This window comes from Achroia grisella, unplaced genomic scaffold, assembly GCF_030625045.1.
Source record: "Achroia grisella isolate CSIRO2021 unplaced genomic scaffold, CSIRO_AGI_Agris_v1 utg841, whole genome shotgun sequence".
In the NCBI taxonomy this organism is placed as follows: Eukaryota; Metazoa; Arthropoda; class Insecta; order Lepidoptera; family Pyralidae; genus Achroia; species Achroia grisella.
The window spans coordinates 419,064-438,264 of NW_026713039.1; the positions used below are offsets into that span (position 1 = coordinate 419,064).

The following is a 19,201-nucleotide window of genomic DNA, read 5'->3' on the forward strand; positions in this document are numbered from 1 at the left end:
TAAGGACTCCAGGGGAATGTGGATGACAGCCTGATAATGGTACTTTAGTAGCAATGGAATCATCAATCCACAATATGAAAAATCTCCTATCCCCCAAGATATAGTCTAGTGTGGAGTGTGGACTGCAGGAGTCCCTTGTTACAGGTGGCGGTGTCCGACGAGAGCAGCGTAGCCGGCAGGCCCGGCCTGGTGGACCAGGCAGGTTTTGCTCGTGCGGCTGCTGCCATCGACCTGGCCTGCAGAGCCCTGGCGGACCCCGCCAGCGACCAGAACCAGGTACCTTAGCTACGGATTTTATGATTGAGATCTCCTGCCATCATAATGTCCAGGATATGTATAGGCCTCGATGGTTTATAGGTTTAGCACAACGTTTTACTGCACATAGTCGCGTGTTCGAATAATTTCACTGTGCAATTTGTATGAGTGTTGTTTGTGTTGATCTGGATGTTGTCTATGTGTATATATGTATATATAAATCAGTTGTTTAGTACTCATAGCAGAGATTCAGTGCTACAGGTCTCAGACTAAGCAATTAAGACAGCACAAAATCTCTAAAAAAGAACTCCCTGATGAAGGAATCAAATTCAATGAAATAAAAAAACTTATGCAAGAAAATGCAACAGGCTCTATCTATGGTTTATTAAATTATGTTTTATTAAATACCATCCTGATCATCTGAAAGAATGGCGGTCCTCCACGGTGCGGTTTTCTAGAAACTTCTCACCCCGCACAACCACATTGTGGAATCACCTTCCAGCAATGGTATCTTAATAGAATGATGAGTGCACCGTCTTTGGGGCTATGTATGATCCGGTTTATCACGGTTCCAATGGTATTTCCGAACCGATACGATATTGAAACCTTCAAGAAAAGAGCTTATTCCTTTTTAAAAGGCCGACAACGTACTTGCAATTCTTTTAGAAGGGTGTGGATGATCTGGTTCATCATTAAATATGAGTATTAATAAGACATTGGGATGATAAGATGGTGCGGTAGTTTAATGGTATCATGACTGCACTCTCTCAGTGGGGTGCGGATGTACCGGGTCATCACTATGAGAAGATGGTGGTGTAACTTGATAGTGTGATGACAAGATGTTGTGGTGACGTGGTGACGTGATGGCAGGTGCTGTCGGCGGCGACGGTGATAGCGAAGCACACGTCCGCGCTGTGTAACGCGTGCCGAGTGGCCTCAGGACGCAGCGGACAGGCCGCAGCCAAGAGACACTTCGTGCAGGCCGCCAAGGACGTGGCCAACTCCACCGCCGCGCTCGTCAAGGAGATCAAGGCGCTCGACGCGGACTACAGCCAGGTCAGTGCGCACCATACGGCCGGCCGGACGGGCCGCAGCCAAGAGACACTTCGTGCAGGCCGCCAAGGACGTGGCCAACTCCACCGCCGCGCTCGTCAAGGAGATCAAGGCGCTCGACGCGGACTACAGCCAGGTCAGTGCGCACCATACGGCCGGCCGGACGGGCCGCAGCCGAGAGACACTTCGTGCAGGCCGCCAAGGACGTGGCCAACTCCACCGCCGCGCTCGTCAAGGAGATCAAGGCGCTCGACGCGGACTACAGCCAGGTCAGTGCGCACCATACGGCCGGCCGGACGGGCCGCAGCCGAGAGACACTTCGTGCAGGCCGCCAAGGACGTGACGATAACTCCTCTTGTAAATTTGAAGCTACAAACATACACTTTAAATTTATTTATTGTATGATGTTTAATAATAATGTGTAATACTAAAGGTCAATAAACTTGTGCAGGCGAACCGTGCACGGTGCGCGGCCGCCACCGGCCCACTGCAGGACGCGGTGCGCAGCCTCTGTCAGTTCGCGGACAGTCCCGAGTTCGCATCCGTGCCGGCCAGGATCTCTCCGCAGGCCAGGCAGAACCAGGAGCCCATACTAGAGTGCGGCAGGTACGTTATACACTCTATTTCGTATCCATTATGAAGAAATGGTACTCCCTCCTTTGCTAACTGTATATGCTGACTATAATAATAATCTCAGGACAATTCACACAGCGCCATCTAGATTTTAGTAAAGGGATCAATGGACTGCCTATAAGGTGGCAAAAGTGTATGAATAGCAATGGTACATACTTTGATTAAATAAATATATTATACCAGCTTTTACCCGTGGCTTCGCCTTTTGCTTGCGTTAATTTGTCGCATTAGGGGTGGAATTTATCAAAATTGTTTCCTAGGGGGTGCCTACGTCATAGTAGCTTTATGCATGCAAAGTCTCAGCCCGATCGGTTTAAAATTGACAAAGTTTCATACAAACTTTCATCCCCTATTTTATCCTCTTGGGAGTAGAATGAATCAAAATCCTTTCTTAGCGGAAGCCTTCGTCATAACATCTGCCTGCATGCCAAATTTCAGCCCGATCCGTCCAATGGTTTGGGCTGTGCGTTGATCGTGCGACATCACTATGTCAGTCAGTCCTTTGAGTTAGATATATTTAGATTTTGAAAAAATTTACTTTAGGTTACTCCCTTACAAAACGCCAATTTCATATGTGTTAAATATACTACGATTTATATATTGATAAATAAAAATAATTATGAGTACGACTGTATTAAGAGTGTGAGTAAAAGAGACAGTATTAAGAGAGAGAGAGTACTGTATAATACCAATATAGCTGTATAGGATGTTCCTTAGTGTGCATAAAATCCATATAAAAAGTAAACATATTTTGGCGCCAAAAATTAAAAACTAATTTTAAAAGTAGACTAGGCTGTACGATCTAAGGATCTTTGCCTGTTCCATAATTGAAAAGGAGATAGATGAATATAGGGAATAAAAAAAGAAAACTACATTATATAGAGACAATATTATATAGAGATTGAAGAGAACTTTAGATGGCTGTATGGGCTGAGTCCTTTTGCCTTTCCCTAAAAAGGGAAAAACCGAACCAAAAAAAAATAAAAGAGAACTTTAGAGCAAATATATATATTGTCATATTTATTATTTAAATATATTATAACAGTTATAAAGTGCATGTAATGGTTGGAAGCTACAAAATAAAGACATTATATGTTTAGTGATTACACTTTTTATTGTTTTTAAAGAAGATTCCCTGATAAACAATATGTTAGGAATAGAATAGAATAGAATAGAATAGAATAGAAAATCATTTAATCATAAAAACTTCATTTAAGCACTTTCGAATAGTTTTTTATCAGGACATAATATTTATATCAGTTGTCTAGTACCCACAACACATGCTGTGCTTACATTTGGGCTGGACGACTGTGAACTGTCCAGGGTTACTTGATATCAGCCATGTTGCCAACCATATTTAGAAATAATATAAGATAAATTATTGTAATTGTTCTAAGTGTGTATGTATGTATGTATATGTAAAAATGGTTGACAATAAATGTTTTTCTTTCTTTCTTCTTCTATCCACACTACGTAGGTCTGAAACAAGCATACGGCTCAAGGTTTGTTGTGTGTGCAGGAACATAATCTCCGGGTCGTGTGCGATGCTGGAGGCGGCCCGAGCGCTGGCGCTGGCTCCTCAGGAGCGGCCGCAGTGGCAGCAGCTGGCCGCGCACAGCAAAACCGTCTCCGACAGCATCAAGTCCCTCGTCGCCAACATACGGTACCTGCACATTATATATATCTATTTATTTATTTTATTTTATTCTTTAATGCAAAAAAAAAAAAAAGGCGAGCTTAGTGCCATATGGCATTTTCCACCAGCTAACCTTCAGGTATACAGAAAGCGTTGTGGGGCAGTTATGTCAAAAAACAAACACAAAGTTACTAATAAATATTATATAATATATATGAAATGCAAATAAATATATACAAATAATAATATATATAGTATACCTGATATTATATAATGTCATACATTAATGTTAAATATAGATAAATATTATTCTAAAATTTTATCAATTTATATATTACTAGCGGTCCCGGATAACGTTGTTTTGCCATATAAATTAATAACGCTATAAAAAAATAGGGGTTGATGATAGAAGGGTGAAAATTTAGGATTGTATGTATTTTTGTATGTTGTACCATAAAAAAATAGAAGTTAAAAATTTTGTGTAAAAAATAAAAAATTAAAATTTTGGGGTGGACTACCCCTAACATATAGGGGGATGAAAAATAGATGTTGGCCGCTTCTCAGACTGAGCAGGTCTGAGAATCGGCCAACATCTATTACGCTCACAAAATTTCATGAGAATCGGTCAAGCCGTTTCGGAGGAGTATGGGAACGAAAACTGTGACACGAGAATTTTATATATAAGATTATATATTTTGTTTTATGTATATCCAAACATTAATATAAGTTGTTTATATTTGTCTGGGTGTTTTTTATAATAATAGACTAATTACTAGCTACTCGCCCGGCTTCGCTCGGGTATACATGTATTATATATATAAACCTTCCTCTTGAATCAGTCTATCTATTAAAAAAACCGCTTCAAAATCCGTTGCGTAGTCTTAAAGATTTAAGCATACATAGGGACGGACAGACAGCGACTTTGTTTTATACTGTGTAATGATGATACTATTTATTTATGACAGCCTCATTGGTCCAGCGGTTTGGCACACCGCCTTACTTCAAATCGTTGTAGGTTCGATTCCATAGCTAATATACATAGATAACATCCAGAGCTATATAAACGATGGGGAAAAAAATGTAAAATAAAAAAATTTACGTTCATAAACGGCTAAAATATCCTGCATGAATAAATTATTTTTTTATTTGAATTTGAAACAATCATACACTTGAATTTGTATACATGAATGATGAAGTGCTTGTATGATACAACAAATATTAGAAATCGAATCCACGACCATCGGAAGGAAAGCGATGAGCTAAACTGCTAGACCATGAAGACCTATGACCATGTTAGGAACATGGTCATAGGTCATCACCTATTATAATGCATGTTAATCACCTATTATATGTTCAATAAATAAATGTTAATAATGCAGAGAGAAGGCGCCAGGACAGCGTGAGTGCAGCGTGGCGCTGGAGACGCTGGGCAGACTGCTGCGGGAGCTGGACCAGGCCGCCATCCAGGCCGTCGGCCAGGAGCTGCAACCCAGGAAGGCCAACTCGCTGCAAGGTGGGTACCTTCCTAACTGATGCTGGAAGACACGAACTTTCCATTCTGGTTTCACCGTACGGGCTCCGGGTCCATCATGTGGCAGAGAAGGATACTTAGAGCAGTCCCCGGGACTTAGTATATTCCAGGCCGTTGGCCAGGAGCTGCAGCCCAGGAAGGCCAACTCGCTGCAAGGTGGGTACCTTCCTAACTGATGCTGGAAGACACGAACTTTCCATTCTGGTTTCACCGTACAGGCTCCGGGTCCATCGTGTGACAGAGAGGGATACTTAGAGCAGTTCCAGGGACTTGGAGGTCCCCTTGCTGACGTACGTCAACACTCACCTTCACCGCTCGTGTTTCTCTGCCTGCCCACACAAGTCTGGTAGGAGCCTGCTAGTGCTGTTTTTGATACACGTTCCAGTATAGAATTACTGCAGTTGTAGACAGGCCGAGATGTTTTAGAAGATTGTAGAAAGATTTCGCTGGTATACCTCCCGCTCCCACTTCAACCGTATATAAATTAACCACATTCGTTAATTCATTTATTACTTCATAATATTTGGTTGTTTTTATTGCATTTTCTTTACGTATATTTGATTCCCATGGCTCCAAAGAATTTTATGAATTTATGAATGACTAGCTGTACCCGCGACTTCGTCCGCGTAAAATATAACTTTATTTTCTAAAATAAAAGTAGCCTAAGTTACTCCTTATTACATCAGCTACATACGAAAAAAAGTCGCGTTAAAATCGGTTCAGCCATTTTAGAGATTAGTCGGAATAAACAGACGACAGACAAAAATTGTAAAGTGTTATTTTGGTGTATGTACCGTATTTATATTCATATGTATGTAGTAATAAAAGGTTATTTCAATATTACAAACAGACACTCCAATTTTATTTATATGTATAGATAAAGAATTTTTTCGTTATTGTTACGATATAATATATATTACTATTAATTTATTGGTGAGAAAATTAAAAAAAAACTCTGTTAAGAAACATATGTTTATGTATATCAATTATAAACGAAATAAAACTTATCTTTGTATGTCTGTGTGCGCAGGATACACAGAACAAGTGGAGAACAGTGCAACTGAGATGCTGGAGCGACTGGAACCTCTCCAGGTGGCTGCCAAGAGCGAAGCGGAGAATCTGGGACACGCCGTTGTGCAATTGGTGAGTTTTATAAGGGTAGTTTCAGGGATGGTAATGGAGAGGGTGTTGAGGAGATGCGTGCAGTGTAATGGAGGGGATGTTGAGAGGATAATACAGTGTAACATAGAGGATGTTGAGAGGATAATACAGTGTAACATAGGATGTTGAGAGGATGTATGTAGTGTAACGGAGGGGATGTTAACAATATGTGTGTGATGTAAAATAGATGTTGAAAGGACATGTAGTGTAAAGGGAAGAAGTTGAGAGGATGATACAGTGTAACATAGAGGATGTTGAGAGGATGTATGTAGTGTAATGAAGGGGATGTTGAGTGGATGTATGTAGTGTAATGGAGGGGATGTTGAAAGGATGTGGTATACATCCTCTCAACATCCCTTCCGTTACGAATGTGAACGTGTAACGAATGGGATGTTGAGAGGACGTATGCAAGGTAACAGAGGTGAAGTTGAGAGGATGTATGCAGTGTAACGAAGGGGATGTTGAGAGGATGTATGCAGTGTAACGAAGGGGATGTTGAGAGGACGTATGCAGTGTAACGGAGGGGATGTTAAGAGAACGTATGCAGTGTACCGGAGGGGATGTTGAGAGTAGTGCGCAGGGGTGGTAACTGCGGGTGCGTGGTGCGTGCAGGTGTCGTACGCGGAGCCGGTGGTGGAGTAGTGCGCAGGGGTGGTAACTGCGGGTGCGTGGTGCGTGCAGGTGTCGTACGCGGAGGCGGTGTGAGAGTAGTGCGCAGGGGTGGTAACTGCTGGTGCGTGGTGCGTGCAGGTGTCGTACGCGGAGGCGGTGTGAGAGTAGTGCGCAGGGGTGGTAACTGCTGGTGCGTGGTGCGTGCAGGTGTCGTACGCGGAGGCGGTGTGAGAGTAGTGCGCAGGGGTGGTAACTGCGGGTGCGTGGTGCGTGCAGGTGTCGTACGCGGAGCCGGTGGTGGGCGCGAGCGCGGGGCTGGCGTCCAACATCACGGAGTGGGAGGTGCAGCGCGCGCTGCTGCAGCACGCCCGCACCGTGCTCGAGACCCTCGCCTCCCTGGTCGCAGCCGCCAGGGCCGCCGCAGGGAACCCCAGGGTGACTACATCCACCACTTCTAAATATCCTTAATCATGTGCCAGCCTCGGTGGTCTAGTGGTTTGCATACTGCTTTACTATCCGACGGTCGCGGGTTCGATTCTCGCACGGTACAAACATTGAATATGATAGTTTGTATCAGTCCAGGTGTTTTCTATGTATAATATGTATGTATTTATAATAAAAAATATATCTATGTATTTGTATCAGTCATCTAGTACCCATAACACAACTTTTAACTAGCTTAACTTGGGTCTAGATGGCGCTGTGTGAATTGTCCTGATTTAAAAAAAAAACAGACTCTTATGATATGTCTAATCTACCATCAGTTCGAAATTATTTCAAAATGAGCAGAACAGAACAAGAAACTCAGCTCGTATTCGAACTTTATAGCAAGTATGAATGCTTCAAGTTACTCCATTACATTATTTATATTATATTATATAATATTTTCTTTGTAAAAAAGGTTATTATAAAATTTAAGAATTTATAAATGATTATAATGTTATTGTAGAAAATAATTTAACTCAAAAACATGTTTGTTACAATCTTATGTAAGACTACTCATTTATAAATTCTTCAATTTTATAATAACCTTTTTTTACAAAGAAAATATTTCATACAAGACATTTCGATCTTTTTCTTCTGTAAAATTGAGTACAGACTCTGGCAGGTTGTAAAACCTTACGCAGTTTCCATAAAACGAGTTACTTAACTTTCGTCAAACTTTATTTTATACTTTGTTTTGATTTACACACCTTGTAATTTCTGAAGGCATTATTACCTAACATCTGTTCATTGCATCATCACGTAACAATTTCGTAAGCTTTTATTAGTCTAGTGACGCGACTTCGTCCGCGTGGAATTATCTTTATTTTTCTAAAATAAAAGTAGCCTAAGTTACTCCCTATTACATCAGCTACCTGCCAATAAAAGTCCCGTCAAATTAGGTCCAGACATTTCAGTGATTAGCCGGAACAAACAGATAGACAGACAAAAATTGGTGTATGTACCGTATTTATATTCATATGCATGTAGTAAAAAACGGTTATTTCAATATTACAAACAGACGCTCCAATTTTATTTATATGTATAGATTATTGGTTTTACTTTGTGATTAATAATATATTTTTTTATTTAGGCTACCGGAGCTCATGAAGAGGTGGAAGCATCCGTGACACTAGCACGAGCTGCCCTCACCGAGCTGGGCGGGGCAGCCCGTGAACTAAGCGCTGCACGCGGCGCTGTCCGCCCGCTGCTCGACTCTCTAGCTCGCTCCGTCGCCAAACTCACAGACCACAGGTATCTAATAATAATTATCGTCATTACTTTTGTATTTATAGTACAGGAGACAAACGAGCTTGCGACTAGTCTTCATATATATGAAGGTATCCGCTGAAAACCAGCGTCGTGGCACCCCGTCACGACATATGCTGAGCGGATAGGGGCTGTTCAAGTATTACGTAAGCAGATTTATCACAATTATTTACCCCCCATCCCCCGTTGTCAGCAAAAGTAAGCAAAGCTCTTTGCCCCTCCCCCCACGCTTACGCAAATATTTCAATTAATGTATTGTTTTTTTAGCAAAGACAATGTGAGGGTTGCCATTCGTGTAAAAAAGTAAATTACGACCGATGACGTAATCATCATACAGACTCCCCCACCCCCATGTCATCCAAAATAAGAAAAGAAAAGACCCCCCGCCCCCCTATAGTGCTTACGTAATACTTGAACGGCCCCAGACCTATTTGTAATTATTAATATAAAATTGTAAATTAAAATTTATAAATTATTTTCAATGTACCAAATAAACAATTTTCTTTCTTTCTTCTTCTTTAGCCTGAGGGCACTGCTAATTTGGGTCTAGATGGCGCTGTGTGAATTGTCCTGAGATTATTATTATTATTTTAATGTACAAATAATGCGCGTGCGTCACGGCCGCTGTACGGTCTGATCTTTTTTTTTTTTTGTTTTATTTATCCGTAATGGAAAGGCAAAGAGTCTAAGCCCATACAGCCGTACGGTCTGATCTGTCATAGTAAAGGGGGGGGGAAGGAAAAGCGCGGGAACAGAAACTAACGGACTCTAATATAATAATCTGTGCTTACGATGGCACAGGGTAGATTTTGAATAGGGATGAGTGAAATAAATTGATAAATCGCTTACAAATAACAGTAATACAGTTGAATTGGACGGGTGTCGATTATAGAGACGACGGTATATACATGAAAGTATCACGTGTCTATCTATATATTTGTTTTTATAGCATAAGGGACAAACGATCTTGCAGCTAATCTGATTCTAAGTGATTACCATATAAATTGTTAGTATATATAACTCAAAGGTGACTGACATAGTGATCTATCAACGCACAGCCCAAATTACTGGACGGATCGGGCTGAAATTTGACATGCAGGTAGATGTTATGACGTAGGCATCCGCTAAGAAAGGATTTTGATTAATTCTACCCCCAAGGGGATAAAATAGGGGATGAAACTTTGTCAATTTCAAACCGATCGGGCTGAGACTTTGCATGCATAAAGCTACTATTACGTAGGCATCCCCTAAGAAAGGATTTTGATGAATTCCACCCCTAAGAGGATAAATTAACGAGCGAAGCCGCGGGCAAAAGCTAGTATAATATATAGTAAGAAACGATAATATAAGGAAGCAATACATGATGCAAGTTGTGTTTATCCACTACGCGGTGTTAATATAAAAATAGCGTTGTCCGTCAGTACGTCCTATATATAGCCTGTATGGTTGATCGGAGCGGAATGGATAAATAATTAGATATATTTACAAAAAAATATATGTAAGTATTTATATCAGTTGTCTAGTACCCATAACACAAGCTTTAGCTAGCTTAACTTGGGTCTAGATGGCGCTGTGTGAATTGTCCTAAAATTATTATTATTATATTAGTTGACCAGTACACATAACACAAGATCTGCTTACCGTCAGACTAGATGGCGCTGTGTTAATTAAAACTACGCAACGGATTTTGAAGCGGTTTTTTTATAGATAGAGTGTTTCTAGAGGAAGGTTTATATGTATAATACATGTACACCCGGGCGAAGCAGGGGCGAGTAACTAGTGATTAATAAAAACTTCATTCATTATTTTACATTACATTACCCACGTTAAATTTTAATAAAAAATATAGCCTTTGAGTTATTCTGATACAAAAGCTACGTTACTCTAAAGTTTCATCAAAATTCGTTCAATAGTTTTTGCGTGAAAGAGTAACAAACATCCATACTTCAAATTTTCGCGTTTATAATATTTTTAAGATAAAGATTACATTATTTTTAATATTACTACATTCTAATGGAAAATATCTCGTTTATATAAAGTGTACAATAAATACTAATGTGTATACCATTCGAGGAATCGAACCCACGACCATGGGAAGTAAAGACCTGTACTAAACCGCTATACCATAAGGGCAAAATATATCGAGTGAGATTAGATCATCCGTTGAAGCGTTGGCTTAGGTCCAAATGCACTCATCTTGTATGCTTGCTGCCTGTACCTACCAAACACTCGCTACGAATAGCCGCTAAGTTGGTGATCTCGACGTTTTATCAAAATACGTTCTCATAAACTTTCGCATTTATAATATCAGTAAGTTATTACTATTTATTTGAAATGAAATGATACTTATTCAGTAGAAGAAAAAACTAAAATGTCCAGACATGTGGCGGCGTGGTGGGCCGGGTCATTGGGCTCCCTAAAATATGGTCGAGCGCAGTGATAGCTATACTCGTGAACGAGTGCTGCTTGTAGGGACTGGTCTGCTCTTATCACTACGACTGATTCAATCTTATTGTGTTTTTATATTTGACCCAAAAAATTAGTGCTGGTTGGTAGTTTGTATTCACACGTTTCGACTTGTAAATGTAAACTTACAAGGGTTATTTAAAAGAGCAACACACAAGTTTCTTGCTCGTTCTTGTGATGAGACAGCTTTCCGAACGAGTGGTAGATAAAAAACAAATTGTTATGACTATTCAAAAGTGCTTAAATTAAGTTTATTTGAATAAATGATTTTCTATTCTATTCTATTCTAAAACGCACATTAAACAAACAAAAAAAAAAGTACATTAAATTACGTATGTGTGTTTATCGAAGCATCTACCGAATAGATCTGTGCTCAGCATAATGCTGCAGCGGCTGGAGCGCTGCAACGCTGTTTTTCAGCACAAGACCTGGTGTGGTGTACTGCTGTGTTGTACACGATTTATGATATATACTAAATATATAATAAATTGATATAAATTATTTAATTCATTTATTCATTTTCAATTCTACAAATATTTTAAAGTTGATTATACATTTGACCCCGCACTAGGCGAGCCTGTATCACGTGAGTCCACAAAATAATTATCAAATAATTAATTAACTATTACAGATCAGTGAGTAGAGTAGATGTGACATATCAAACGAATTAATATATTTTAATTGGATTACATAAAAAATATACCAGATCAATTGTTGATTACATAAAAATTAAATAAAATAAACAGAAGAAACAAAATAAAATAAAGAGTGAAAATTATGTAGATATTTAAATGAAGTATAGAATAGAATAGAATAGAAAATCATTTATTCAAATAAACTTACATTGAAGCACTTTTGAATAGTCAAATCATCACAGTTTTTTTTAATCTACCGCTCATTCGGAATGCTGTCTCGGAATGATCTTATTTCGTTTCCAATAAGGACTAAATTGGTTAAACAGAAGTCACGGTTTTGCGGGCACAGATCTGTGACATGACTGTAATACGGTTTACGAGGGGTGCATAGATCTGTGGCAAAACTTTCAAAGGGTTAAGGATTTGTATTTTCTATTGTAAACTCACGTATGATTTGTTCGCAGGATGTCTCTGGTCGGAAGTTACGATGAGACTGAATCGTTCGTGGACTACCAGACTCGGATGGTGGCTGCTGCTAAGGAGATCGCCAGGCTCGCTACAGACATGGTGAGTTTTATGAGTTTATGAGTCGTGACGATGTATGGGGGAAGTGTACCTCTCGCTAGGGTGACCACGAGAAAATTCCGAAAGTTGGGAAAATCCAAGATGGCGGACCAAGATGGCGGTTGAACTTTGTCAATTTTCGTCGGATCGATTTCGTTCAAGCGGTAGTTCGTAGGGCCGCAAACGGTTGCATTTCAGGTTAAAAGAAAAAAATAAAATCCAAGATGGCGGCGTGAAAAATGAAAATTGTAATTTTTCGAGGGTTTCAAAAACCGAAATTCCTAGGGTAGTTACGGGGGTGCTGGCAACTCATGGGGATAAATTAACGCAAGTGAAGCCGCGGGCAAAAGCTAGTTTATTAATATAATGTGTGTTTTTGTTTGTATGTCAGACGGCCAAGTCAGCGACGGAGTCTCGTCAGCTGGTGGCGCTGGCCAACGAGGCCTGCCAGAAGTACGAGCGACTCGCGCACGACAGCCTCGGGGCCTCCGCCACCACGCCCAACGCAGACCTCGCCAACAGGTGCCCTACTGCCCCCACACACACACACACACACACCACGCATACATACTACTCATGTTCAGTCCCCGCCGATCGATCCCCCGTCCAATTCAAACGGGGATTGAAATTACGACGGCCTGAGCCGAGGTTCGAACCCCCTAGCTGTGCCCTCAGATTAAAGTCGTATCCGTCAGGCGGGAGTTGGCCTTCAGCCGCTCCATGAGTTCTTCCTTTGGTTTGGAGTGCCATATCTGAAATCGCCCCCTATCGTCTAGTGAAGCTGTAAAGGCCAGCTGCAGCAAACAACATTACGAGTAGTCCGAAAACAAAATACTCATTTTCCGAATAACTGTACCCGTATCCGCGGATCTGGACATCAAATAACCGAATCCGGACCTGTATCCATGGATTATATACTTTTTAAACTATCCGGCACATCACCAATACATGCATACAAATCTAAATCTAACACAGACCTCTTCAATGGGTCCAGCCCCCCTGTTCGCTATATACATACTAATGATGTTCCGGATATCCGTATCCATATCTGCGAATTTAAGACACCATATGTCTGTATCCGTATCCGCGACTCCGGACATTAAATAACTGAATCCAGACACGTATCCGTGGATATACTTTTGTAACGATTTAACACACATTGTACATTCTTCCTGTGCCTGCACACATTGGCTCGTGAAAGAGCGTAGGTGTAAGATACGGTTTCTGGTCCAGGATCCGGTCGTCGGTGTCGGAGCTGGGCGAGGCCGTGTCGGGCCTGGTGCGAGCTGGCGGCCAGTGCCGGCTGTCGGCCGTGCCAGCTCACCAGCACGCCGTCGCAGACGCCGCCAAGCACGTCAACGAGAAGGTAACACACGGACTTTACGTACCAGGAATTCAAAAATAACAAAACAGTTCCCAAGTATGACGTGAGCTCACGTACAGAGTAGTCGGCGGACATATTACCGTAGCAGGACTTAAAAAAACAATGAAAGGTTCCTAAGTATAACCTGTGCTCACGCATAGAGTAGGCGGCCATAGAGTCTATGTAGCAGAAATAAAAAAAAATAGTTTCCAAGTACAATGCAAGCTCACGTTATAGTGTAGTCGATGTCATTAGTGTTACCGTTACAGAAACTTGGAAAAAATCTTTAAAAGATTATTCCCCGCCAGAGCGACTCCATATTTCTCTTTACTCCATAATTCTTTTTTTTTACTCTTAAGTCTGTAGCATAAGTTAATTCACATAATATATTCAGCATAAGGTAACTTTCCCTAATATTTTTTATTATAATTTATATTACATGCAATTTTATATATCTTCGTTATGAGTGATGAATTAGCATATTGGTCCTTCGAGCCGGATCAACTGGTTCAATATTTTATGACTTCTACATGTGTTTATATATAAAGACGTTGGTGTTGGTGCAACTTTGTATATTTTTGGTGTGAATGCACCATTAGTAGGATGGTCCTTCGAGCCGGATCAAGTGAGTCATTATGTGATGTGTCCCGCAGGTGGTGCAGGTGCTGAGCGCGCTGCAGGCTGGTGCGCGAGGCACCCAGGCCTGCATCGACGCGGCCGCCACCATCGCCGCCATCCTCGGGGACCTGGACACCACCATACTCTTCGCCAGCGCAGGTGAATTCAGACTTCCCAATGTAAACCACACATAGTCGAACTCTACACCTAGCAACCGAACACATCTTGACTACGAGGAAAGAGATTTTTAGTAATGTGAACTAATTACTCCCTATTTGTGGTGTTGCTACATTAATTCCATATTAAAGGACCAAAGCAACTAAAATTTATTAATAAATATATAATAATAATCTCAGGACAATTCACACAGCGCCATCTAGACCCAAGTTAAGCTAGCTAAAGCTTATGTTATGAGTACTAGACAACTGATACAAATACATAGATTTCTTTTTCGTATCCAGACCGATACAAACAATCATACTCATGAATACAAATGTTTGTGCCGTGCGAGGAATCGAACCCGCGACCATCGGACGTAAAGCAGCGCGTAGACCGCTAGATCATCCAACGAGCAGGCTATATTATTGTTCCATCCACCAGGCACGCTGCATTCGGAAAAGGAGACAGATACGTTCTCGGACCACCGCGAGAACATCCTGAAGACGGCCAAAACCCTGGTGGAGGACACCAAGACGCTGGTGGGAGGCGCGGCCGGGACCCAGGACCAGCTCGCCAGCGCCGCCGCCAGCGCCGTCAACACCATCGGTCAGTTCTATACTCAGTACTTTCGTACCTTAGTATGATATACTAATTAAAAACCTACGCCCTATAGAAATATACGATAGGAAGTTTTGATTGACTTCTCTAGTTCAAGAATATATATGTTACATTAATACTGGGTCGGAGGGGTGCGGAGTAAAATACTCTTTATTCATTGGTCATTGGGCTCCCTAAAATATGGTCGAGCGCAGTGATGGCTAGCTCATCCGTCATACTCGTGAACGAGTGCTGCTTGTAGAGTCGCTACGGTCTGCTCTTATCACTACGACTGATTCAATCTTATTGTATACTAGCTGGGCCGGCAATCGTTGTTTTGCCTTAAAATAAAAATAAAAATTTAGGTGTATGAAAAATAGATGTTGGCTGAAGCTCAGACCTACTCAATACGCTCACAAAATTTCATGAGAATCGGTCCAGCCGTTTCGGAGGAGTATGGGAACGAAAACTGTGACACGAGAATTTTATATATAAGAAATTAGTGCTGGTTGGTAGTTTGTATTCACACGTTTCGACTTTTTTTTTTTTTTCTCTTTATTTTTTTTTTGGGATTTTTGTGCACATAATGTGACGATGACAATCCCATCGTACCTATACTAATTAACAAAAATAAACTAAAAAAACTTAATCTAATATGATACCATCCAGAACAATAACTTGGCTGCATCGGAAGCTGGTTCTGCCAATATTTCATGAAATACTCCTACGTCTAACCTATTTAACATTAAAGCTTGGATGGTATATTCTCTTTTATATGCGTTACGAACACATTCCATTAAAATATGATGCAGATCTTCTTTTCCACAAGTGTCACATATATATATTTTTTTTTTCATTAAATAAGCAAATTTATTTAATGGAATGTGTCCGGAACGCAGTCTATTCGCAATAACAATGTGCTGCCTATTAATCTTTGTGAGTGCGAACCATGGAATACGAGGAGGCTGGCACTGTATCGTTTTATACCATATGCCCTTTGACTTAGATCTTTCATCAAAATATTCTTTCCAGCTTTTATAGCACTTTTTTTTATACTTGCTTAGTATCTCTGAATAGTCTGATAACACATCAATAATTACTCCTTCAGAGCAGGCTTTTTTGGCCAAAGTATCAGCCTTCTCGTTTCCCTGTAGACCTACATGAGCTGGGAGCCACTGCAATGCCAATGTCACATTTTTAACCCTAAAATTATTAATTTTATCTAAAATTTTGTATGCTGTTGATATTCCTCTATATCCGGAAGCGCATTTTAAAATATGGAATAGGGCACTTTTGCTATCCGTACATATGACAATATTACTTACATTTAAACAGTTCAGACAATATGAAAGTGCCATTGAAATTGCAATGAGTTCCGCCGTCATAATCGAGATATTGTTTTTTATTTTATACATTTCGTATGTGTTTCTATCAGGATCGTAATAGGCAGCACCAAGACCGTTGGTAGATTTTGATCCATCTGTAAAAATATATTGCCAATCACCGTATTTCGTATTTAGTTCTTTCAATACCTCATATTTTAATTGATTAATTTCATAGTCACACACTTTACACACATCTACCTCAGTTTTAATTATATTTTTAATATTAAAATTTGTAACCCATGTACTCAGAGTAAACATTTCCAGAGGATCAGATGTCGATATATTCTCTTGTATGGTTTCATTTGAACAGATTGTCAAAAGAGGTTTTCTATTAGTGCAGCCGTTACTTTTGTGGTCCATGACTGAGATTTTAAACAGAATTTATATGCAAGGAACTGTCTTCTGATAAACAAAGGTGGAATACCCAGTTCACATTCCATGACATGTGTTGGTGTGGTTTTAATAAAGCCGCCTATAATCCTTAATGCTTGATTTTGAACAACATCTAATTTGGTCGTATGGCATTTAGCAGCGTTGTCATAGAGTGGGCTCGCATAATCAAATCTACTCCTAATTAATGCTATGTATAATCGTCGTAGATGTACAGGATGCATTCCCCATCCAGATCCCACTAGAACTTTAAGTAAAGTTAAAAATTTTTGTCCCTTTTCCCGGATTTCTTTAATATGCTTTCCCCATCGTAATGACTTATCTAACCATAGACCTAGATATTTAACATTTTGCGCATCCTTTAATGTTTGGTCATTGACAAGTAGTTCTAAAGTTTGTTTCTTATTGCCTCGACTAAAATAGCAGACCTTTGATTTGTTAGCTGACAATTCGAGTCCCAATTCACCTAGTATATTGGCCAATATATTCAACCAGCTCTGGATGTTTCTTATGCTATCTAAAAAATTATATGCTGTTGCATATAGTACAAAGTCATCTGCATATTGACAGATACAAATTTGTTCCATTCTCTTACAGATTTCTATGGTAGCTATATTAAATAATAAGGGGGATAAAGGGTCTCCTTGAGGGATCCCTTTACTAGTCCATCGTATATGCATTTTACCTTCATCTTCGTCGCTTCTAATCATAAGGTGCCTTTCTTTTAATATTTCCCAGATGTAAGTACACATTTTACGCCCTACTGACAATTCGTCTAGTATATGTACTATTTTTTCTATTAAAATGTTATTATATGCTCCTTCTATATCCAAGAAACAGGCTATTGTTGGTACATTCGTAGAGAATCCAATTTGTATCTGAGTAATCAATCTGGTGAGACAATCCAAACATGATTGAGCTTTTCTAAATCCGGTAGTATTTACAGACATAATTTTGTTTTTCTCCACGAACCATTCGAGACGTTTTACAATCATTAGATGGAAAGTTTTACACAGGCAAGACACTAGTGTGATTGGTCTTAGTTGTTCTTTAGTCGCTTCATTGGATTTTGGAATTGGTATAATGAGCACGTCTCTCCATTGTGAAGGGACGGATCCTGATCGATAAATATGATTGTATATTTTTAGTAAATGTGTCTTAGCTACATCAGGTAGGTTGTAAATCATAGAATATGAGACTTGATCGGTACCTGGAGCCGTATCTTTACTCTTTAAACAATTGAATAATTCTGCAGTTGTAAAGTCAGCGTCGAGATTAATTAATTAATTATAGAATTAAAGCCGTTTAATACTGGTGGCGGGGGTGATACCGAATCAGGAGCTAATGTAGCTAGTAGTTTTAACTTTGCTTGTTCTGAGGAGTATACCTTCTTTTGTTTTAAACCCTTCATCCACCTCATTTTTCGCCACATATCTGCAACTGACGTGGTATCCTGTAAACTATTGCAAAATTTTTGCCAATGCAGAGATTTTGCTCGTCTTATAAGTCGTTGCGCTTCTGAAACTTTCTGTTGCCATATAGATAGGTTTCTAGGTGTAGAATTCCGTCTTAATTGTTTCAGTGCCAATCTGCGTTCAGCTATTGCTTTAGATATTTCTGGGTTCCAGTATGATTTTGGTTCAAATTTATTTGCGGGGTCCATGCTATATTTTTTTATAGGTATCGATTTGTCAGCAGCCTCGTTGATTGCTTTTAGTAGAATATCATACATATTTTGTACATTCATACATACGTCTATATCAACTAACGTGTTATTTATTACATCTTTATATTTTACCCAATCAGCGCATTTAAAATTTCGTTTATTAATTATATTTGTTTTGTCTCTATACTTAAAGTTAATTTTAATAATCAAATGATCGCTTCCTAGGCCTTCATTAGTCACTTTCCAGTTTGAATTTATTGCGATATCTGTAGTACAGAAAGTTATATCGGGAGCTGTTTGCTGAAGGGAGCCATTAACTACTTTTACTCGTGTAGGGTTGCCGTCATTAATTGAAATATATCCATTATCAAGGGAGCTATCGAATAATTGTGTACCTCTTGTATCAGTTTTACATGACCAATTTGAATGGTGCCCATTAAAATCACCAAGTACAATTGAGTTGGTGGAGAAACATGAAAATATGCTATCCCAATCAAACTGAGAAGTACGTACAGAAGGTGGGCAATATATAGATATAATATTTTTAATAAGTTTACAATTCATTATTTTAATGTTAATAAGTTCTATGCCATTATTCGCTATATCTATTGGATTTATCATTGCTTTTATTGATTTATGACATAGCACAGCTACCCCACCGTAAGAATCATCCCTGTCTTTTCTAAAAATATTATACGCCGATATATTAAAGGCCGATTCTGGTT

General features: G+C 39.8%; 1 protein-coding gene across 1 annotated transcript in view; it reads left to right on the forward strand.

Annotated features, from left to right (window-relative positions):
- The window catches only part of LOC131852299 (talin-1), a 101,544-nt gene that overhangs the window by 50,089 nt on the left and 32,254 nt on the right, over window positions 1-19,201 (forward strand). Inside the window, exons 33-45 of the mRNA XM_059202975.1 lie at window positions 145-276; window positions 1,126-1,311; window positions 1,760-1,914; window positions 3,461-3,604; window positions 4,957-5,090; window positions 6,139-6,251; window positions 7,158-7,316; window positions 8,458-8,618; window positions 12,199-12,301; window positions 12,690-12,820; window positions 13,532-13,664; window positions 14,315-14,438; window positions 14,880-15,044. Coding sequence (XP_059058958.1) covers window positions 145-276; window positions 1,126-1,311; window positions 1,760-1,914; window positions 3,461-3,604; window positions 4,957-5,090; window positions 6,139-6,251; window positions 7,158-7,316; window positions 8,458-8,618; window positions 12,199-12,301; window positions 12,690-12,820; window positions 13,532-13,664; window positions 14,315-14,438; window positions 14,880-15,044 — 1,840 coding nt within the window. The remainder of the gene's footprint in view (window positions 1-144; window positions 277-1,125; window positions 1,312-1,759; window positions 1,915-3,460; window positions 3,605-4,956; window positions 5,091-6,138; window positions 6,252-7,157; window positions 7,317-8,457; window positions 8,619-12,198; window positions 12,302-12,689; window positions 12,821-13,531; window positions 13,665-14,314; window positions 14,439-14,879; window positions 15,045-19,201) is intronic.